The sequence below is a fragment of the Lichtheimia ornata genome (assembly GCF_029851405.1).
Source record: "Lichtheimia ornata isolate CBS 291.66 chromosome Unknown scaffold00014, whole genome shotgun sequence".
NCBI lineage: Eukaryota > Fungi > Mucoromycota > Mucoromycetes > Mucorales > Lichtheimiaceae > Lichtheimia > Lichtheimia ornata.
Window position 1 is genome coordinate 420,187 of NW_026695334.1, and position 21,917 is coordinate 442,103.

Genomic DNA, 21,917 nt, shown 5'->3' on the forward strand with positions numbered 1-21,917 from the left:
TGGAACACGTAGTGCAATTAAGTCTATTTATTTGCATCGAAGCAGTATGGTACAAAATGGCACAAAATCGACAACGAAAGAATGGGATTAAAAATATTGGTATTGTGGGTTGGACGAAGGAGGTTGCTGTTGGTTAAAATGATGTGCGGCTGCCGATTGTTGAGCCAAAGCGTAGGATGCCAGATCCTGTTCTTGTGTAGTGCGTCTGAAAGGATTCGAGTCCATGGTGTGAGGAGGTTGCTGTTGTGCTACTGGGCCAGGGTTAAGCTGTGGCAAATAGGACATGTGTCGTTGTTGGGAGGATTGTTGTTGATAATGATTGTCAGCTGCAGCAACAACACCTGGTTCACGAGTAACAGGTGTATAGTCCGTGGGTGGTGGAATGGGTGATCTTGAATGATTGCAATCAGGGCCTGTCATAACAGTGGCGTAGTAATTTTGATCCTCTTGTTGTGGTGGTGGGATAGGTGATCTCGAATGATTGCAATCAGGGCCTGTCATAACAGTGGCGTAGTAATTTTGATCCTCTTGTTGTGGTGGTGGGATAGGTGATCTTGAATGGTTGCAATCAGGGCCTGTCATGATCGTAGCATAGTAATTTTGGTCGTTGCTATGATCACCAAGTCCGCCTACCCATTCACCATAGCTGTTATAGACGGCTTGTTGCTGTTGTTGTTGTGGAGGTGATGGTGGATGATGATGATATTGTTGCATTTCGGGTACAGCAGCAGCAGCTCCACCAGCACCAGGAGCAGGATTGGCAACATTGGTGGATGGCAAATGTTGTGTGGAGGATCCCATCATTTGCGCCAAAAAGTTGTATTTGGACATACGAGCATTGCGTGGTCCATCGGTACCCATAGCCATGTTTTCTTCGGTTTGCATCAAATTATTGAAATGACGTTCGCGTGCTTGTCGTCGTCGAGCTGCTTGGGATCGTCTTCGGAAAAGTACAAAGAGGCAAACAAGGACCAAAGCGCCAATCACTGAACCAGCTACAGCACCACCAATTTGGCCACCTGATAATGCTTGGTCATCTTGATGCTCGGGAGCATTTACACAAGTACCATTATCACCACAATAGGTGGATTGACATTGAAAGTCCTCATAGCACTGATCACTAAGCTTTTTGAGTTGGACACAAGCTTGTGTAGCAGCATTACAAAAATAGTCATCAGGACATCTGCCATCCATAGCCACTGGGTCATTGCCACATTCTTGTTGGCCCAAAACCAAAGAGGGTGTTGCTGTTGAAGAGGTGATGGAAAATGTTCGAGTTGTCATTGCTTGCTGGATGCCCACTGTAGGATCATCATCCTTATCCTTTGTTGTAGTTGTTGGATCAGGCGTGGTTGTGGTGGGTGGAGGAGTTGTCGTAGTGGTATCGGGTGATGGTTCAGGAGTCGTTGTATCAGGGGGTTGGGTAGTGGTGGACTCTGGTGGTGATGATGGTGGTTGCGTAGGTTGCTCACTTGGTTGGGTAACACTACTTTGATCCATACTACTATCTTGAGATGATCCTGATGCCATTGAATCGGAAGCAATAGCTGAAGAAGATGCAGGATCAACACCACTCGTGGGTTCACTTGATGCTGACACGCCGCTGCTACTATCCATTGATGCACCACTTTCGGCAGGATCAGACATCATTGCCGATGACGCACCACTGGATGCTGGTAACGAATTCATTGCGCTATCACTTGCTGATACGGGAGTGCCATCACTGAAACTATCACTTGCAGATGGTTGTTGATCACTCATTGATGACATATCAGGTGTCTCAGAAGGGTATCCCATTGATGAGACATCTTCCATAGTTGATGTTTCCTCCGATGGAATACCAGATGTCTCTGAAACGTTATCATTTGTTGGCGTTGCAGCATCACCATCCTCTGTAGGAGTAGGCGTTTGATCTGCCATGGTAGAATCAGCACCACTTTCGGTAGGAGTAGGTGTTTCTTCATCGGCCATTGTTATTGTAGATGCATCACCTTCTTCAATAGCAGTGGTTGTTTCTTCGCCACCTGCCATTGTTGTTGTAGAATCATCACCATCCTCAATAGCAGTGGTCGTTTCTTCACCACCACCATGAGCACTCGTTGTCGAATCAGATTCCTCTATTTCGGTTGTTGTAGGAGCTGGTGTCTGTGCGTCAGCATCATTCGTTTCGGTAGGGGTGGCATCAGCCTTTGTTTCCTTCTCATGTTGTTGCTCATCACTTTTATCCCCATTATCATCAACAGGTGTCGTGGTATCTTTTGGAGCATCAGCTGTTGTTGTTGGTGCCGTATCCTCATCCGTTGGTGATGTATCAGGTTTCTCTTCTTCGGGAGTACTTGAAGGGGAAGATCCACCATCATCAGGTGATGCTTGTGCTTCATCTTTTGGAGTGGTAGCTTGCTTCTCGTCCGATGGTGTCGAATTTTCATCTGGGGTAGTTTCAGTGGCAGTATCATCGGAGCTAGCATCCCCCTCTACAAACAATATGAGTATGATCGACAAATTACGATGTAATGGCTCAAGCTAACCTGATGAAGGTGGTGCTCTTTTCGATGGGGGAGGTTCGGCAACACGCACATAATAGGGACTACGGCGGTCGATATCTGTTGTTGATGATACGTAAGAAAGCCGTCAATGTGTATTACTGATAATGAATGTACCTGGTAGAGTCATGGGGTCAGGATCTGCACAATGATAAGAATACAAACAATGTTAACCATGATACGAATGAGATTGATTTTTCCCACAAAGTGATCTTTTTACCTGGCATTCAAAGGTGCGTTGAAATAATGAGTGTGTGGTTGTTGAATACAATGAAAGGTAGGTGGTAATTGAGACAAGGAAAGAGGGGAAGGGAGAAAAAAAGATGAAAAGGAAAGAGCCGCACGCTTGGATTGGAAATGAAAAGGCGGGATCAAAACTTACGAGCACAATGTGAACACTGCAGCTTTTTTTTGATCGAGTGAGCACGCTGTTAATCCTAAACAGGCTAACGTCTTTGTTGTTGCTTCAAAGCCGCATACACATTTGCAATACAAGTGCGTTATTACCGTGCGAGCAAGCAAGGAGAAGGGGATGGTTCTTGTAAGTGGTAATGGGTCACTCCTCAATTCATTGTTCTCCTTGCTTAGAGCCTATGTATATACTTTTCATACAGGATGCTGGTAAATACAGGCAGCCTTCAAGCCGCTAACCCTATGAGATCATCGTGTAACAAGATCGTCATCCCGAAGAGAAAATGCTGCATCAGTGCTACCATCATCATGTAGCTGTTGTTACTGCTAATGCATTAGCTATGTGCCATTAAACAACTACCAGTGCTCGAAAATCATTTTATAGATGCCATCCATACGTCAACTTTGAGCATTATAGATGTTGTTTAGCTTATTCAAGTGGTGGAGTTGGGATTCTGTGCGTGGTAGGTAACACATGCGAAAAATTAAATTGTGGAGCGGCGTGGCCGATTACCAAAAAGATTGCATCTTTCTGCAAAATGAACGACAGCTACTGTATTCTGCCCACATTCATGACCCACACAACTACATACATGTCTCTGAGTTGGATTGCATGTGCATAATGTAGTGATCATTATATGGGCTGCATGTTGAGAGAGCTATACTAAAGGATGGGTGTTGGGACATTCCCTAATGCTGCTGGCGTGGTTGTCGTGCCACCATTTTACCCTACTTTGACGCTAAGGATTAACAACATATTGGCTGTACTTCGGTTAGGATGGCCAAGTAATGCATTTTGACGCGTCTTTAATATGTAAGAATCTCCATATGGACTATCATAAGCACCAATCTTGTAGTATCTCCCTTCCTGCTGACAGCATTTATTTACTGAGGAAGTAGCCTTGGACGCCCTGGCGGAGTGTGAACACCTTGGAGACACCTGGAGGCATCGCGTCTCTCTAACTCTCCTACACTTCCAAAACACTTTTCACTTGTTCACAATTGCTCCGATTCAGCCCATCGTCTCGATCCTACACCTGTACTAGAGCCGAAGGATGGTTGCGTGTCAGCTAAAGGTGGACCCCTATCGCATGGTGTTAAAAGAAAATGCACGTCCAAAGAAGGTTGTCCCATACTTGACAGCAATGGGGTATGGGCCATTGGTGCATGCTTGTCCCTTCGGATGTCGACATACGAGCTCAAGTACGGTGCAATACCAATGAACTCTGCTGTGGGCGTTCCTTCGGCTTCATACTTGCCGCCTACTATGCAGCATAACTTTGGCAATGATGCTTTGGAGAATCGGTGCCAATCCAGGTATATTATCCATTACTTCATATATTCACCTATAGGCTAATACATGATTGTATCATATAGAATGGACCATTTCTTGCATTTTGAGCACTTGGAAGGCTGTGCAACACATGCAAGGGATGGCCTACCTTGTGGGTATTTCGGTGCTACGTTTGCACAAATTTATGGCAAGTTGAAGGTGCCGTTCTATAACCACTCACCCCACCAAGACCGTAATGGCAAATCTATTGAACCTGGGGAAGATCAAGGAAGGACACCTCAGAGGGTTCAAGGTAAAACTATCATGTATGTTTGTCTATAGAGTATTTGCTTATCTTCTTTTAAAGAGTTTCCTAGATGCAACCTTTGAGGGTTTTCCCATCAGGCGCTTTGGTGTGCGTCTAGAAGCACGTGTGGCGCTTGACCGTGCAATTTATGCATGGGATGATTGGCCTGAGGATTGGAAGTAAGTATACCAACATAGGATGCGAATGGACATTGCATTTGTTAACCTGTATATAATAGGGATTGCCTCCAAGCATCATGATTATCGTTGCCTTGGCATCAAGGAGCGGATAGTTGGCAATACTAACAACCCAATTGCTTATATTGGCTGGCGACTTGTGGACCAAGAGTCATCCTACATCGACGTTGTGTGAAGATCTTCCGGAAACCCAGGATTGGGCGTCCCGTATACAGCATGTCGTCGGGATGCCATTTGCTGACTGGATCAGGCGTATACCAAGAAAGAGATAGATCAGCAGCAGGATGGAAAAGGAATAAAGGAAGCAGCAATCACATGGCTCTTTCAACCTATATATTGGATTTGTAATGCTTATGATGGGATGGAGGCAATCAAGTGCAGGGATGAGGTATTTTGGAATGTTGCTGGTTACTTGCCGCGTCGCCAGCAGGAAGGATGGATCATATTATATTGTACGGTTGAGGACGATGATGGATTGGAATGGCCGTTGACGAACATGTTTTACTGCCACATGGATGATATTACGACATTCGTGTCAATGCATGCAGCAGCTATTTTGCAACCATGAATGAAGATGTGTATGACGGCAGCAACCAAGAATACAATGGCACAATTATCCCTATGGACTCTATGTGATTCACCTGTATCTTAGTCAAGTTGCAATGCTGTACCTTTATAATATTTACTTGATAAACATCCACATTACCATATGCTACTCTTCGACTCTTTAAGTGAATGAATTAGATTCAACATAGCACTTAGAAAGGTATCGTGCTATCGGCTCACATGTGTAGATGAGGATCACTCGGTTGTCGGCTTCTGGATTAAAAGGGGAAATAGAAATATGAATGTCGGAAAGCGAGTTGGGGTCATTTACATCATCGTATCGAGATGCTTTTATGTTCAAAGAAGAGAGAGCTATATGATGCGATGTGGCATCAGTGCATGGACATACCATGTTTACCTATGATGATTTCAGCTAACGCTATCATACGCAGCCTTGTATAAGAATGAGCCATGCTCCATGCGGGCTATCATAGGCGGACCTCACTATAGGCAGGCAGGGGAAGTGTCCATTATGCATGACTCCCCCAATAGGATTGACGCTTCAAGAGCAGCTCTCGCTTTGTGACACAAACAAGTCCTTCTGCGTCTTTGGCTGTTGTCAAGTCTAACCACTCGACAATGAACAAAGGCCACTCAACATATAGCATCACGCTTACAGCATAGTAAAAACATAAAGACAGTCATATCTCAAGATTTTACAGTGAAACGTGGGGTTTTTAAAGAAGAACGCTGCTCGGCGGGGTGAAAGCGATCTTGTGTCAAACTATGAAGTCCATCGTGGCCAATCCCAGATTTCGCAAATGTCGCTACCAGCCAAACTGGATCCGGTGCTCAACCTCTTTCGACGACGACCAAAAAAATATTTTTTGGGCTGTTTGCGACATTGAACGTGAAACTTTCACACAAGGTGCTGTTGGCCAAGCCGAGCCCATTGCTCTAGTAAAAACCCCATGTTTCATTGTAAAGTTTGGAGATATGGGCACCTTTATGTTTGTAAGCGTGATGCTATATGACAAGTGGTCTTTGTTCATTGTGAAGTAGCTGGACCCTGGCAGAGCAAAAGATGCAGAGGGACGTGTTTGTGTAACTGGGTTAAAAAGTTTGGACTTCAGGGACCATGCATGACAGGTACGCAACCCTCATTTTCATGTCATACATTGGCAGCTAATAGCCACTTTTGTGCATTCACAACTTTTGTGCATTCTATTGTTGGTGGACGATTCTCCTGCTCCAGACATTCATTTCCATGATTCTAGTAGCTTGATCCGAGCTGATTTGGTTGAGTTACGCTCACACAAGGTTACATCGGTTGAGCTACATCGAGCGTGCTTTATGTCCAGAGTGATGTAATCTCTCTTTGACCGTAGCTCAATCAAATCAGCTCGGATCAACCTACTTTAATCATGGAAATGAATGTCTAGAGCAGGGGCATCGTTCCCATGCAGTGGATCTCGCAACGATGATGATTGGATAAAAGTGGCCGTTAGCTAGCAATACATGCCTGTTCCTAGATGATCCATAAAGTAATTATACATTGACCCTTTCATTCATGCAAACGTAGCTGTGTTACACAACACGACCCTCTGCATCTTTTGCACTGTCAGGGTCCACCTACTTGACAATGAACAAAGACCACTTCTCATATAGCATCACGCTTACAAACATAAAGGTGCCTGTATCTCCAAACTTTACAATGAAACGTGGGGTCTTTGATAGAACAATGTGCTCGGCTTGGCCAACAGCACCTTGTGTGAAAGTTTCACGTTCAATGTCGCAAACAGCCCAAAAAATATTTTTTTGGTCGTCGTCGAAAGAGGTTGAGCACCGGATCCAGTTTGGCTGGTAGCGACATTGCGAAATCTGGGATTGGCCACGATGGACTTCATAGCTTGACACAAGATCGCTTTCACCCCGCCGAGCAACACTGTTCTATTAAAGACCCCACGTTTGATTGGAAAGTTTAGAGATACAGGCACCTTTATGTTTTACATATGCTGTAAGCGTGATGCTATATGAAAAGAGTTCTTTATCCATTGTCAAGTAATATGACTACAATAGAGCCATAGTTGCAGAGGGGTGTGTTTGTGTAACACAGCCTATCATGCAGGATGGGAAGGGTCATGCATGCTACTTTACACTATTCAGTAGGAGTGCGTGTATTGCCGGCGAACAACCACTTCCTCTAAGCTGGCACTGTTTCCCAACCCAATGCATGTGAACGTTTGTCCTACTCCAGCCCATCATTCCCATCATTGAGCTTCTTGATTCGAGAGGACTTGACTGAAAAACGCTCAAACACAGAAACATCATCCAAAATGAGAATGATCAAATTGAATAGTTATTTGTAAACTGCTACTTGATAGCCCATTCCTCCCATTCACCTTTATTGCCCAATCCAATGCATATAAACGATTGTCCTGCTCCCCCATCATTATGTCCATCCTTCGACTTTCTTGATCCCACGGGATTTGACTGAGATACGCTCAAACAAAGAAGTATCATTCAACATCAGATCAAACCATTTTAATATCCACTCCTTCACTCTCAGCCTCTTCCCTCTTCCTCCCATTCCCACTTGGTGGCCCATTCCAAGTACATCTACTACCTGCGTATGATTGTCCTGCTTCAACCCACTATGTCAATCCTACAACTCTCTTGATCCGATTGTCTTGACTGAATGGCAAGTCCATGGCGTGTGCACCCTACAACAACACTCGCGTTTCTTGACACTACACCTTCTCTTGTACAATCCTCTACTACAGCCAATCGTAGCAGCGTTCATTGCAGCAATTGCAATTAGCAAGGTCTCTGTTCCATCGCCTCAAACAGCGTTCATAACTTTGTCACTCTATTACATCACTCGCTCTCTTGTACTCTCACTCTACCACGACCAAACGTAACAGCAGCTGCTATCAGCAAGGTCTTTACTCCATTGTCTCAAGTTACTTGCAGCCTTTCCCGTGAACAGTGGATAGCCATTGTATAGAAGCAGCTTTATTTACGTGTATCAACTTGCTACAATACAGAAGGATTCCTCTGGATATGAATGTTGGCATTATTATGGTACAATGCATGGATAAGGGATCAGGGGGGTAGATACAACTTGTAAAAGGGATGGTGCTACTTGCTTCTTCTTGTCAACTGGATTTCATGGTCATGTATCTTTTGGATCTTGTCGCGGGATGATGCGGGTATCAAAGGGATGACGTGTTGTTGCATGGGATCCAGACGTTAATATCAGTGTGAGAGATCGCATACGTTGATTGATAGCAGGGCTGCGAAATCAATAGCTGCATGCTTGTGATTGGGGGAACAAGCTAACGTTAAGCGTATTGTTGATAGCACAAGCATGTAGTCAATGCAAGATCTGCGACGCGGATAATTGAAATGCCTATACCAAATGTTTCGTAGTGGCTTACTTGGATCCTTCCATGCTAACCCACGTGCTCCATTGCACACGGACCTATTTCCATATATAATGCTAGCTTTCTTCTTCCGATACAAACAATGCTTTGCCCGCGCAAACGAATATGTACATATGCCAAGTGCTGATCAGCTGCTTGTTTTCATACGCAGTGCATGCCATACCCCAAAAAATGGCCCTAAAAGCAACCAGCCCCGTCAATGCCTCAGGAAACAAACCAACCCAACAATAGCAAACACTATCATCCATCATTGATGGGGATCTTTCAGTGTAAACAAAAGTGTCAGTAGACGTTCTTCGCTTGAGATAGCATGCCGAAAACAGTAACTCTACATAGCCCATAAGCGAAAGCTATTGGTCAATGGTGTTGTTTTGGGGGTTGTGTATGCGTGTATGCGTGTGTGAGCTTACCCCATTGTTTTCTTTTGAATATGCACGATGATGCATATATTGCGTCCCTTTACCCATTCACCACATTTATAAAGGGCGTAGGGACCCGTGTTGGTTTTTGCAAAAAGCAACATTGAATCACACCAACCCGGATCTACCGAGGATAATACTTTTTCAATGCAGCTCGATAATAATGACGAAATACTAGCAAAGCTGATGCAACCGTCCATGATAGACTCCAAAATCATGGATATCAAAAAGCACTTGCAAGACGTACTAGTAGGTTAAAAAGCTATTTTGATACAAAACGACAAGGCAATGTTGACATGCAATAGGATGGCAAAGCACCTATTGTCCTGACAACCGATGATGAGCTTGTTTTGAGTACCACATGTAAAAGCCAACACGAAAAAAAGACAATGCGACAAGCCATGGAAAAGACCAGGCGATATTACTTGGCCGAGGAATTGCTTGGGCAATTGATGCAATCGTTTATACAGTCGCAAAAGCAGATTGCTGTTGACTTTGCAACGTTTCTACAGGGCAACGAACAATTCCGATCAAAGACAGTGACGCAAAAGATTCATGTTGTGGATAGCTATCTTGCCGAGATTGGTGCTCCAGACGCATTACGTGATCCTTCAAGTGCATTCTTTATTGAGCTTCGGAAGCATTTCTAATATGTAAAACTTGCTCTCTCATATACCAGTAGTATTACAATAAAAGATCAGATGGGGCACAAAGAATTGTGGAGGTAAAAGTGTGTGTGGGTGTGTGTGCGATTTGATCGATCCGCGTTCCAAATCCCAATCGATGAAACAAGTGTACTACAATTGAAAACAATGACACCCAGCTTGAATGAATGAATTGTAATACCTCTTTGATCTGATCCAGCACATGTTTCATTGTTGGATCTGATAACAAGGAGGAAGAATGAAACCGCGTTGTCAAATTGATCATCTTCTTTGGGAGCTCCGATATCTTGTAAAGGTGTTGACTAGAAACAAAGGATGTCGGTCATTGTTCGTGTGATACCCATGTAAAGTATCCATGGCAGTGGGTTGTGACACCCGATGTTGTGTTGAATGGCGTGATGTCTTATGGTGGGGTGGTATGTGACATGGTGCGTTGTGGGAAAAAAGAAAGACGTTAATAATACGGGACACGGTGCCGATGTTTTTCTACCGAGGTTCACAATTCCCGGTAATGAACGAAACCTGAGACTTTATCACTATTGCGCGTATTGTGGGGGGGGGGAGGTCGATAGAGGTGTACACAAGATTAAGATATGAATGAAAGGTTGATGTTATTGTGAATGATTTACCCAGCTGATCTCCGTGTTCACCGCGGCCGGATGATGTTACATATAGCGTAACCCAAAGAAGAGTGTAAAGTAGATCAGCCTGCAGGCATGAAAATCTCAGATTATCAGATGTAAAGAGCGTAAAGCAAAATTTGCCCATAAATGTCAAGAGCTGTAGGTTGCCGGGATCCGCTCAGCTGTATTTTACCTTATCAGATGCTGCTCTTTGATGGTTGCACATCCGAATATAGTCAATTTTTTCTATTGTACAACGGTCAATCCATTGCCGCACCTGCCCAACAACCGCGGTGGGTCTATACTGTAGCCGAGGGATTAGTTGCTGCTCTTGAGGCACATGATCTATCATTGAGAGCAACACGTAAAGGCACATGACGTCAAATTTCCCATGTGCGCGCGGCATAGAGTAGATTTTCTTATCTCGTTCCTTTTGATCCCCCCACCCACACGTCGACATTGCAGACATTTCACAAGACCATGTTCAGTAAATGAATAGCATCAAGTATTAGGGAATAACAGAATATATACAGTATGTGTGTAGAGAGGGTGTCTTTTTCTTCAAGAAAGTGCATTATGTCTAAGCTTTATCAGTAGTAGTGTTGTGAGGCTTCTCAACGCCGCCTTGTGCAATGACACGTTCCTCATCGACTTCTTCTTTGCCGACAATGATACCCTGTTCAGCATCAACGTATTGTCTTGCATTCTCCAAGGCAAGGTCGCCGTCAGTGTCTTGTCCAAATTCACCACGCTCGGCCTTGGCAATGTTTTCCTTTCTCTCCTTGTAATACATGTAAATCAAGGCAAGCGAGACAATGATCCAATAGCCACAATAGCTGACGATGCTTCCAATAGTAGCCGTGTTGTTCCAACCAAGGATAGCATTGAAGATTTGCCTATACACATCAAGGATGCCCTTTTAGCAAGATGTCTTTTTTCACGAGGATGAATGAAGGATTACATACCAGCCACCGTTGGTGTCAACGTTCAATTCAGGATCACCCCAAGAGACGTGCCAGACAGCCGTTGTCACCTTGTATGCAATGACATCACCACCTTCTTCAGCAGCTTCACCACCAATGACTTGGTTCCAGGCGTATTGTTCGAAATAGCCAACAGCTTTGGACATCAAACCAGCAGCAACAAGGTAAAGGATCAAGGTGGAGAAGATGAAGAACCAGCGAAGACGAAGCATGTTACCACCACGATAGATGATAAAACCAACCAAACAGCCACAAATGAAACCCATAATGGCAGCAATAGGAATAGACTTGGCTTCTACATCCAAAGAGACCTATATAGGATACATGTTAATACAACTTGTTGAATAAATGGCATCTATGCAACAACAATAGCAACGTACACCACCAATGAAAACAATAGCTTCAAGACCTTCTCTAAGAACAGTGATGAAAGGCAAGATAAAGAACGAGTAGCGTTGCAAGCTCATTTTCCATCCACCGGATTTGGCATTCTTTAGAGCACCAGCTTCGAGTGCTTTGGCGAGCTTGACCTTCCATTTTTCTTGCATACGTTCAGTCTTGAGCATAGCCAGACCCATGATGGTGATCATAATAGTAGCAATCAAGGAGAATACGCCTTCCCAAATGTCTTCAGAATTGCCCCAGATGTCGTTGAGGACAGTGTACCATACAGCAATAAAGGCAGCACCGATACACACACAAATGAATAGGCCCAGGACGCTCCCGATCCACACTTGGTTGCGAAGACGCTTATATGTGGGAGTACCCTTTTCAAACATACGAGTCAAAAAGGCCAACAACACCGATACGATGATGGCAGCTTCCGTTGTCTCACGAAAGACAATGAAGAAAATGGGAACATCAAAGAGATCCTGCGACATGACGGCTGGATGGAAAGGTGGTATTGATGTGTGGGTGGGTGTGGGTGTGAGCAAGGAAAGAAGAAAGGTAAGTGGAATTGCACATCAGCTATTATATCATGTTTTTTTTTCTTTGGTCCCCCCAACTTGTCATCGTTTTGCTCAATCCTTGTGTACCCGTTTATCAGATCGAAAATCAAGAGAGCCCTGATCTACAATGCACGCACACACACACAACATGGACTTTGATAAAAATTTCACCTTTTTTGTTATCAGATCATTCGAGATTTTCCCCGTCCGATCTTTTTTTGACTTTTTGATACCATCACTCTGGATCTGATAATCCTATTCAGCGCAACACCCCATTCCGGGAACCTTCTTTTGTCCGATCAACATAAAAGGGCAAAACAAACAACACCACTCTCATCGATCCACCGCTTTTCTCTTCTCTTTCTCTCCCTCTTTATCTTTCAAGTCATGAGGTTGGGTGGTGCTTTGTTGTTGCTTGCAGCAGGAGTTGCTCATGCCGCACGTGTCGAATACTGGTGGAACATCACTTACACTACTGCCAACCCGGATGGTCTTTTTGAACGTCGAGTGATTGGTGTGAACAATACATGGCCGTAAGTTTGGTTCGTTGTGCTGCTTCATAAGATCAAAAGGCTAAATTGGTATTTGCATCTTCATAGCCCACCGGTTCTTGAAGTCAACGAAAATGACACTTTGGTGATCCACACTCACAATGGCTTGGATGAACCCACTGCTTTGCACGCCCACGGCATGTTCCAAAATGGCACTGGATGGATGGATGGTCCTTCCATGGTCACTCAATGGTAAGTACAATGAAACCATGCATTCCTTTTTGATTACTTACAAGGTTATCGTCACCTTAGCCCTATTCCTGCTGGCATGGATTTCACTTACGAGTTCAACATTACCCAACATGGATCCTATTGGCTTCATTCCCACTATATGGTATGTCTTTACTCATATGAAAACCGTTTCCCTTTATATTAACAAAGGATTGTAGGGACAATATATGGATGGTTTGCGTACTCCGCTTATCTTGCATCCTGCACAAGAAGCATATCAATACGATGAGGATATTTACGTTCCTATTTACGGTAAGTCATATGACGATTGCATTGAATAGGGTCATTGAATCTCATCATTGTCATCTTTATTAGATTGGTACCATGAACAAAGTTCTACAGGTCTTGACACATTTTTGAATGTCTACAACCCCACGGGTGCCGAGCCTGTTCCTCAATCTGGTATCATTCGGGATAATGTCAACTCAACTTTCAAGTTTACCCCTGGCAAGACCTATCGTCTTCGTCTCATCAACATGTCCGCCTTCTCGATGTTTTATGTCAGCATTGATGGCCACGACCTTGACGTTATCGAAATTGATGGTGTATGTAGATCCTTTTCTAATCTCATTGTTGTGCTACTCTTGCTGACATTCGATGTTTATTAGGTTGATACACAACGCAAGACCGTCAAGGATGTTTATCTTACAGCTGCTCAACGTGTATCGGTCTTGGTAACAGCAAAGAACACCACCGACACCAATTACTACTTCCACGCCGACATGGATACAGACATGTTCGATGTACTTCCAGAGGACCTCAAATACAGTAAGTCACTTTTTTATTTATGTTATCTTCTACTATGATTAATAACACGAGAATGATAGACCTCGTTTCGCCCGTGTATTATGACGAGAGCCATTCCAACTTTGCTGAAAGTGAGGACGTCGGCATGGATTCCAATTTCACTGATATCGATTTGTATCCTCTTCAACCTGCCGCTGCTGTTGAACCCGATCATCAGGTCAACCTGACAATTGACTTCCAAGTGTGCACTGATGGTATCAATCGAGGAATGGTAAGTCGTTTGATGCATGTATGTATGTATGGCATGAAATGTATGACTCATCCATCATCCATCATCTCTCTCCCTCTCTCTCTAGTTCAATGGTTTACCGTATTTGGCACCTAAGACACCTACTTTGAACACGATGCTCTCGCAAGGCGAATATGCAATGAGTCCCGAAGTGTATGGACCCCAATCTCGTGCCATTGTTCTCAGTCATTTGGACATGGTTGAAGTCGTTTTGAACAATTTGGATGCTGGTGCACATCCCTGTAAGTAACATTTCATATCTCATGCATTGCTCAAGAATGGTACACTAACAACATCCATGATGTAGTCCACTTGCACGGTCACGTGTTCCAAATTGTTGCACGTGGAGAGGGCGTTTTCGATGGCAACCGAAGCAACGTTGACTGGGTACTCGATAATCCTGCTCAACGTGACACTGTTCAAGTAGAAGCTGAAAGCTTTGCCATTATTCGTTTCCGTGCCGATAATCCTGGTGCTTGGGTATGTGTACTTGATATCAAAGTGCAAGTGGTTTAGGTATACTGATGATTGGATTTAGTTCTTCCACTGTCATATTGAATGGCATTTGGAGTCTGGTCTTGCTGTTGTTATGATCGAAGCTCCTGATGTTGCCCAGCAACGAATGACCTTGCCCGATTCACTCAAGGAGTTGTGTACTGCAGGAGGTATTTCAGCCACTGGTAACGGTGCTGGCAAAGATGGCCTTGATCTCAAGGGTGCACCCAGCGGCGTCACTCTTATTTACGATGGATTTACTGCCAAGGGCAAGGGTGCTATGGCTGCTTGTATCATTGCTGCTCTTATTGGTATGGGTACCATTATTTGGTTTGCCCTGGTTGATCCTACAAAGAAGGCCAAGGAAATCCAAGCATCAAAGATGCACTAGACTTGTCACATCACTCATCACATCTCACACCCCATTATTTCTATCATCCAACACACACATTGTATTCCTCCTCCTTGTATAATAATATAGTTCTTTCTTATCTTCACTTGATTAAAAGTAAACCCCATACCACTACTACCACGTTCAAAGGTGATCGCCAAGTCATGTGACCCATTCGCTTTATAGTAGTAAAATCAAGTAACGTTTATAGTAAAGAAATCCGATAACGATGATAAACATGTACATGCTGTGTGTAGGTTTATTGGCATTCTTTTGTTATTGCTTTACATGATCAGCCTGATGACTCGTTAGCGTGCATAAAGGGACCACTGCTTTTGTGTTACAGGAGCGGTGTCATTGTCGTCGTTGTGGTTTCTCTTGTTCTTCCTTGTTCACTGCCAATATGAAATCGTCATCAGGTAAACCCCGTTGTCATTGGCCAATCGGGCATCGTGGATAGCTTGTATTGACTTGTTCCTAGTATCCGTCGACCTTGAAGTGATCCAAATGCTCAATGCTCGGTGTCAAGCGACCAGCGACTGGACTCCCCTTGTCAATCGATTGTTCCTAGCATTTGGCAATGTCCACCTTCTTGCCAAGAGTTTCGTATCAGTAAGGTCCTTGGACGATAAAACAAAGAAGGGAGTACCTAATCAGGGTCATTGGCTATTCAACTACCAGGTCGATCAACAGCCATGTCCGGTTGATAAAGCACAAGCAAGGCAGGCATTCGACATTATACAAAACGATGTGAGCACTTCTTTAGTCTTACTGGTCCGGTATGAAAAGGTACTAATACAGCGTACATAGCTTCCACGAGATGCTCTCAAACGATTATCCGGGATTGCACAGAGTACTTTGCGTTGTGGACACAGTATGGATGAGCATGCATCAGAACAAATCCACGCCATTGTCATCTTATTCCAGGTAAATACAATGACATGTTGATTGTGGAGGATCTTTTATTGATTCATTAAGGGGTTAGTGTCCATCATTCATTGATCCCAGCTATAGCGACAATCTCTTGACGGAGCTATGTGAATCCATCACCAACCTATCACAACCGCATCAAGATCTCCTTGTGCAAAATTTGATTGAACCTACGAATGACGACGATAAGGATCATCAAGCTTTGTTTATGCATCTCCTCGATATATTACATCAGGCCATTCATGCACGGCTCTCGCAACGCTCAACCATTTCCGACAAAAAGGTGTCACCGTATCAGGACAGCCTTGTGATCAATGTCACCAAATGCATTGCCATCTTATGTAAGCCTTGAAATTCGAATACTTGATCAGCCATCTTATACCACCACTATCCCCAGATCGTCTCAACGAGCAACGCCATTTTGTCGATTATACCAGCTTTTACAATGATGCTATCAATGACCACCTTGAGATCAAGGTCGATATACCCAACTACAAGGAACGCAAAGGGTAAGTACACGAATACCGAATTGGGGTAATGGAATACTAACTTTGATGAGGTAGATTCTCTTTTTGTGATTACCCCTTCGTTTTGAACGCCACTGCCAAAGCCGATATCCTTAAAGTGGAAAGTGTCTTTCAAATGCGACATGAATTGCAAGATGCCTTTTTTCGTGCATTGTTCGCTGGTATGTCTTATCTCAATCCTCAATAGTGGTATGTCTAATCTTTGCCATTAGGTGTCAATAGCCCGTATCTAGTGCTTTGCATCCGACGAGAGCATATCATTTCCGATACGTTACACCAGGTACGCATGGATGCATTTCTCTCTCGCTCATTTAGCACGTGACTGATGATGGATGATGATGATGATAGCTCGAACAAAAGACAATCCATGATCTCAAAAAGCAACTACGAGTTCAATTTGTTGGCGAGGAAGGCGTGGATGAAGGAGGCGTACAGAAGGAGTTTTTTCAACTTATCATCCGTGATCTCTTTGATCCAAAGTATGGTACGTACCGTGAGCAAATGTGGGGATCAAAGTGATACATAGTTTAACTTGGCATTGTGTAGGCATGTTTACCATGAACGAGGAGTCACGATTATATTGGTTCACGCCAAATCCAAACCAAACTGGTGAAAACACGGCAGAGTTCAAGTTGGCTGGATTGCTCCTTGCTTTGGCCGTATACAACAGCGTCATTCTCGACCTGCATTTACCTCTTGCATTGTATAAGAAATTGATGGGCGTTGAGGTTGGATTGGAAGATTTGAAGCAATTGGATCCGGTAAGTGGGTTCGATAGGTGAATGATGTATATGAAAAGCTAATCGCTTTTTATTCATCAAGAGCCTCGCACGTGGATTGGAGCGATTGTTATTGTTTGAAGGAGACGTACAAGCCGAGTTTGAGCGATCATTCCAAGTGGATATGGAGACGTTTGGCCACGTGTTTACGGTCGACCTCAAGCCTATGGGTGGTGAAATCAAGCTCACCAACGAGAATAAGCATGGTATGAGAATTGCATCCAATGGTGATGATTGGGATAGTGACTAACCACCCTGCATAGAATTTGTCGATTTATATGCCAAGTTCATTCTAAACGAATCCATACAAAAGGAGTTTGACGCATTTCGAGAAGGATTTGAATTGCTATGCCACGACAATGCCATCAATGTAAGTTGCTGTTACATGGATCATCGATACGACATACTAATCATGCATCAGATCTTTCGACCAGAGGAAATTGAACAGCTGATATGCGGGAGCTCTGATTTGGACTTTGAAGCACTTGAGAAATCGACCGTGTATGATGGAGGATGGACAAAGGATTCACCTATAATAAGGTAGGTAACAAGTATGTTGTTCCAATGTTTAAACAAATGCTGATTGTGTTTTGCAAAGGCACTTTTGGGAGATTGTCCATGAATTCAGCTATGAAGAGAAAAAGAAACTACTTTTCTTTGCGACCGGATCGGATCGAGTAAGTTTTGCAATATCCATTGGATAGCCATGTTGATTGACATTATATATCTTTTAGGCCCCGATAGGAGGATTAGGCAAGCTGCAGTTTGTTATTGCAAAGAATGGAGCAGATTCTGACAGGTAAAATGCATGCTTATTAAGCAATCAAAACGAAGACTCATATCTTTGATAGGTTACCGACGTCGCACACCTGTTACAATGTCCTACTGCTCTGCGAGTACAATAGCAAAGAGAAATTACGTGAGCGACTATTGACAAGCATAAGCAATGCTGAGGGATTTGGAATGATTTGATTTGAAAGTATACCAAGGTATGCAGGAAGCCAATGTACAGTGATGAGACATGTATGTAACTACTTTTTTTTATAGATATTTCGTCATTATGTATGTATTCATTAGTAATACGGCAGCACCAAAATCAACCTTGTCACGAGTACGATACACGATTCAAAAATGGTGTGAAATGACAAATACAACTACATCAATACACGGATTTTATATACGAGTATGGCTGCTGGATTGGTTTTGCAATGCAGGGGAGGAGGAGGAGGAGGAGGAAAGGGATGATGATGAGATGGTGAGTGCTTATGCCGTCAAGGTGAAATGGTTGGATATCAGCCACAAGAAATATGGGGGACTACTAGTGCATCATTGTGCATGAATGTGTGTGGCTAGAGATACAGCAACGTGATATTGACAAAAGCGTACGTATCGACTTTTATCGAGTGCCATGGAACTAGAAAGAAGGTCAGCAAGTGCCATTTTAAGCGGGATGTTACACAAGTGATCATGACATATACCACACGAGTTTCATGCAGTCTCACGCAGCAGCCGCAACATCATCTTTCTGTCAGCACTACTCGCGCGCATCATCTTGCATTATGCTTTCGCTACGACTCCAATTACGCAGACAAATTGGATATCAAATTTTAGCAAGGGCTTCTTTTTTTGGATTGAATGAATAATGTAATTGTACATACTTTAAGCAGGGCGAGTGAGAAGGGAGCAGTGGCACCGAGTCAATGGATGATTATTGTGTGTGATCATTCAACTCCCCCCTCCTTACTTTCCTTGTTTGAATCTATTAGTACGGATTTCGGCAAAATGATACACCCCGCATCACACGACAATCTTCTTCATCTGGCTTAAGTTGCAGACACTAGCCTGACCCCCCAACCACACTAAGAGTAGTAAAGCAAAGTGCAAGGTTGTGCTTGTGTTAGGGTATGTTATTAATTTGGCTCTAGACCTTCAAAGGCATGTCCATCTTTGATGGTGTAGCTAGGATGGTGATGGTGTTGCCATGATACGATGGGAGAAATTGTTTTACCTTGGTCTCTTCCATGGATACGAACGAACGATCACAGCCGGCCCGATGCATGACTAATGTTCAAGAGGTGTGCCGAAGGAAGCCGAATCAACGAGACTGGTTGGGAAGCATTTGACAGGTAAGCGTGCATTAAACAAAGGCACCATGTGATCCAAATAAGACGACGCTTATTTGCTAGTTTGTAAGCCTGCCATTCATGAATGGTAACCCCATCCACACACACACCACACCACCCACACACCCCCCCCTTCTTTCCTCACTTGTGATCCAACCCGTTACCGAAGCAAATGATGTAATTCACAAACAACGGCGCGCTTATTTTATTCGTTTTCTTCACCTCTCCTCCATCTCTTTTTTTTTTTTCTTTTTCCTCTCTTTCTCTTTACAATTCAATGACAGCATCACATCATACCTTTACATATCATCATTCATCTTCGCTCTTGGATTCACCGCAACATCATCATCCAAGTGACGACCTTTTGCATTTGAAACCACAACACCTCTCTGGTACGACATTCTCCCCCCCTTTTTTTTACAACAAGCGTAGTAGACGTAGCTGACACTTGTTGTTATTATTATTGTTCAGGGCCTGTGGGTCAAGACGAGGTTGAGCAAGGAAGTTTATCTCCTGTTACCACTGATTCAATGTCGACATCATCATGCGATGATTGGCCGTCATCCACAACAACGCCTCAACAGCAACAGCAACAACTCCATCATGCATCCACACACCTTGTAGACAACTTTGTTATTACAAAGACAGCTCCCAGCATATACTTGTTTATATTTGTGAATCCATTATCTGGTGACGAAAAGGGTCGTGAATTGATTACCCTTCCCATTCAACATTTTCGATTACGACGACTTCCAGAAGTGCAAGTTCAGATCCATAACATTCTCGACAAGGAAGATCGTGAAGCTGGGATGGCGGAGATTACACGCATTGCATCAATCCTTGATCAACTACCGCCTATCCCAGAAGGGAAACTGCCACATGCTGTAAGCCAGCGTCATCTTCAAGTATGGAGTGCGGGTGGTGATGGTACAGTCATGAGCGTGGTGGAAATGTTGGCATCGTATCATATTGATCTCGACCAGGTGTTCTTTTCGTGTAAGTAGTAGCAGTAAAGCAGATCAAGAAGGTTTATGGAGGTGGTTGGTTGACTTTTGAGAAATACACACACACACTTTAGGTATTCCATTTGGCACTGGTAATGACTTTAGCCAAGTGCTTGGCTGGGGTCGTACCATACCCCATCGTGATATTCTTGGCCATGGATTACAGCATTTGGAAACACTTGTTATGGAACGGCTTTTACAATCCGAGCCAGCACGTTTGGATATTTGGCAGGTAGAAATGACGGCACACGCTAGTGGTTATGTGCGTCTTGCTGGACCTGATAGGCGTGATGGTCACGACGTTGCAGAAGTGAAACCCAGCAACCATGGCAACACAGCCCACTCTCTCACACGCAAAATGTGCAACTATATGTCTATTGGCGTTCAAGGCTATGTTGGCAGTGGATTTGAAAAACATCGTGCAGGAAATCGCATGGCCAACGTGCTTGTTTACACCATTGAAAGTGCCAAATGGGTCTTTTGGCGTCGCTTTCCACCTGTTACCCACTTTATTGAATCCATTGTTCATGGCAACGAGCCTGTTCTTAAGGCACCCGATCCGAATACCCGTCATGGTCATAACAACAATGATCGCGATTTGCCGGAAATGACGAACCATCCTATTGATTTTGTTATCCAAAACATTCCTCACATCTGGTAAGTATCCTATATGCAGCTTTGTTTATATCGATGCGTCAACACGTTCTCATACATCATGTCACACGATATGCAGGGGACGAGAAGTGGATCTATGGGGTGAAGCGCGTTCAGGATTGGAATCCGTACGCCGTAGAAGTGGTCCTAGTGATCCATCCAATTGGCAACCACAACGAGCCAACGATGGTCGCATGGAAATTATGGTGATCCAGAATCTCATCAGCTATTTTAAAAAGCTTGCCAATATAAGAAATCACGTATCACGCCTTGGCCAATTCGAGACACCCTTTGAAATCCGTTTTCGCGATCCAAAGCCGCAGCAGCCTTCTTCTTCATGGTGGCGCCGCTCCATGTGGAAACGGAACCGCTACGAACGTGAAAACGTGATTTGTATCATGTGCGATGGTGAATTCTACGTCTTAAAGGATCCCAAATCTCTTACTTTCTCCCGTCATGCACAAATATGGACACTCGGTCGAAATGACCAGCAAGGAGTCGGTCGTCTGGTGGTAGATGAACTGGGGCACAACACCAACTCCCATCATTAACGTTTATACTATCATACACATTTACATTGTATATACCTCTAATGCTTCTTTATGTTCCTTACATGCTTTCTCTATTACTTTTACTATTACTTAGTCATTCTAATGGTAATCTTGTACGTTGTGCAGCCTCATATTAAAATACAAGCATTTGTGCGCTTTGCAGCTTTTGGCATGTCAGATGACTTTATAGTTTTACAGAAAAGGAGGACTTCACGTGGGAGATCATTTAATAGTCAAACGTGGATATGATCGCGGATGCTGCGCCGAACTCTTTTTTTATTA

General features: G+C 43.8%; 7 protein-coding genes across 7 annotated transcripts; 5 read left to right on the forward strand and 2 right to left on the reverse strand.

Moving 5' to 3' along the window:
* Positions 1-87: 87 nt before the first annotated feature.
* O0I10_004115 (uncharacterized protein) lies at positions 88-2,770 on the reverse strand (the record flags this gene model as incomplete). The annotated part of the gene is made up of 4 exons (XM_058484178.1): positions 88-2,474; positions 2,529-2,603; positions 2,661-2,684; positions 2,764-2,770. The coding sequence occupies 4 exons, from the start codon at positions 2,768-2,770 to the stop codon at positions 88-90; spliced, it is 2,493 nt and encodes an 830-aa protein (XP_058345166.1).
* Positions 2,771-4,173: 1,403 nt separating this feature from the next.
* On the forward strand, positions 4,174-4,717 carry O0I10_004116 (uncharacterized protein; the record flags this gene model as incomplete). Its single annotated transcript, XM_058484179.1, has 3 exons — positions 4,174-4,271; positions 4,332-4,540; positions 4,605-4,717. The coding sequence occupies 3 exons, from the start codon at positions 4,174-4,176 to the stop codon at positions 4,715-4,717; spliced, it is 420 nt and encodes a 139-aa protein (XP_058345167.1).
* Positions 4,718-9,289: 4,572 nt separating this feature from the next.
* On the forward strand, positions 9,290-9,792 carry O0I10_004117 (uncharacterized protein; the record flags this gene model as incomplete). The annotated part of the gene is made up of 2 exons (XM_058484180.1): positions 9,290-9,391; positions 9,448-9,792. The coding sequence occupies 2 exons, from the start codon at positions 9,290-9,292 to the stop codon at positions 9,790-9,792; spliced, it is 447 nt and encodes a 148-aa protein (XP_058345168.1).
* A 1,218-nt stretch (positions 9,793-11,010) lies between these two features.
* On the reverse strand, positions 11,011-12,294 carry O0I10_004118 (uncharacterized protein; the record flags this gene model as incomplete). The annotated part of the gene is made up of 3 exons (XM_058484181.1): positions 11,011-11,326; positions 11,396-11,724; positions 11,794-12,294. The coding sequence occupies 3 exons, from the start codon at positions 12,292-12,294 to the stop codon at positions 11,011-11,013; spliced, it is 1,146 nt and encodes a 381-aa protein (XP_058345169.1).
* A 456-nt stretch (positions 12,295-12,750) lies between these two features.
* O0I10_004119 (uncharacterized protein) lies at positions 12,751-15,067 on the forward strand (the record flags this gene model as incomplete). The annotated part of the gene is made up of 10 exons (XM_058484182.1): positions 12,751-12,896; positions 12,963-13,106; positions 13,167-13,248; positions 13,304-13,397; positions 13,461-13,690; positions 13,754-13,913; positions 13,973-14,163; positions 14,249-14,423; positions 14,489-14,661; positions 14,720-15,067. The coding sequence occupies 10 exons, from the start codon at positions 12,751-12,753 to the stop codon at positions 15,065-15,067; spliced, it is 1,743 nt and encodes a 580-aa protein (XP_058345170.1).
* Positions 15,068-15,470: 403 nt separating this feature from the next.
* O0I10_004120 (uncharacterized protein) lies at positions 15,471-18,275 on the forward strand (the record flags this gene model as incomplete). Its single annotated transcript, XM_058484183.1, has 16 exons — positions 15,471-15,486; positions 15,549-15,679; positions 15,749-15,817; positions 15,878-15,994; positions 16,053-16,338; positions 16,395-16,506; positions 16,561-16,685; positions 16,737-16,804; positions 16,873-17,008; positions 17,071-17,285; positions 17,347-17,509; positions 17,567-17,673; positions 17,725-17,843; positions 17,902-17,980; positions 18,038-18,102; positions 18,155-18,275. The coding sequence occupies 16 exons, from the start codon at positions 15,471-15,473 to the stop codon at positions 18,273-18,275; spliced, it is 1,929 nt and encodes a 642-aa protein (XP_058345171.1).
* A 1,428-nt stretch (positions 18,276-19,703) lies between these two features.
* O0I10_004121 (uncharacterized protein) lies at positions 19,704-21,635 on the forward strand (the record flags this gene model as incomplete). Its single annotated transcript, XM_058484184.1, has 4 exons — positions 19,704-19,818; positions 19,898-20,422; positions 20,505-21,087; positions 21,164-21,635. 4 exons carry the CDS (start codon positions 19,704-19,706, stop codon positions 21,633-21,635), a joined length of 1,695 nt encoding a protein of 564 aa, XP_058345172.1.
* Positions 21,636-21,917: the final 282 nt, after the last annotated feature.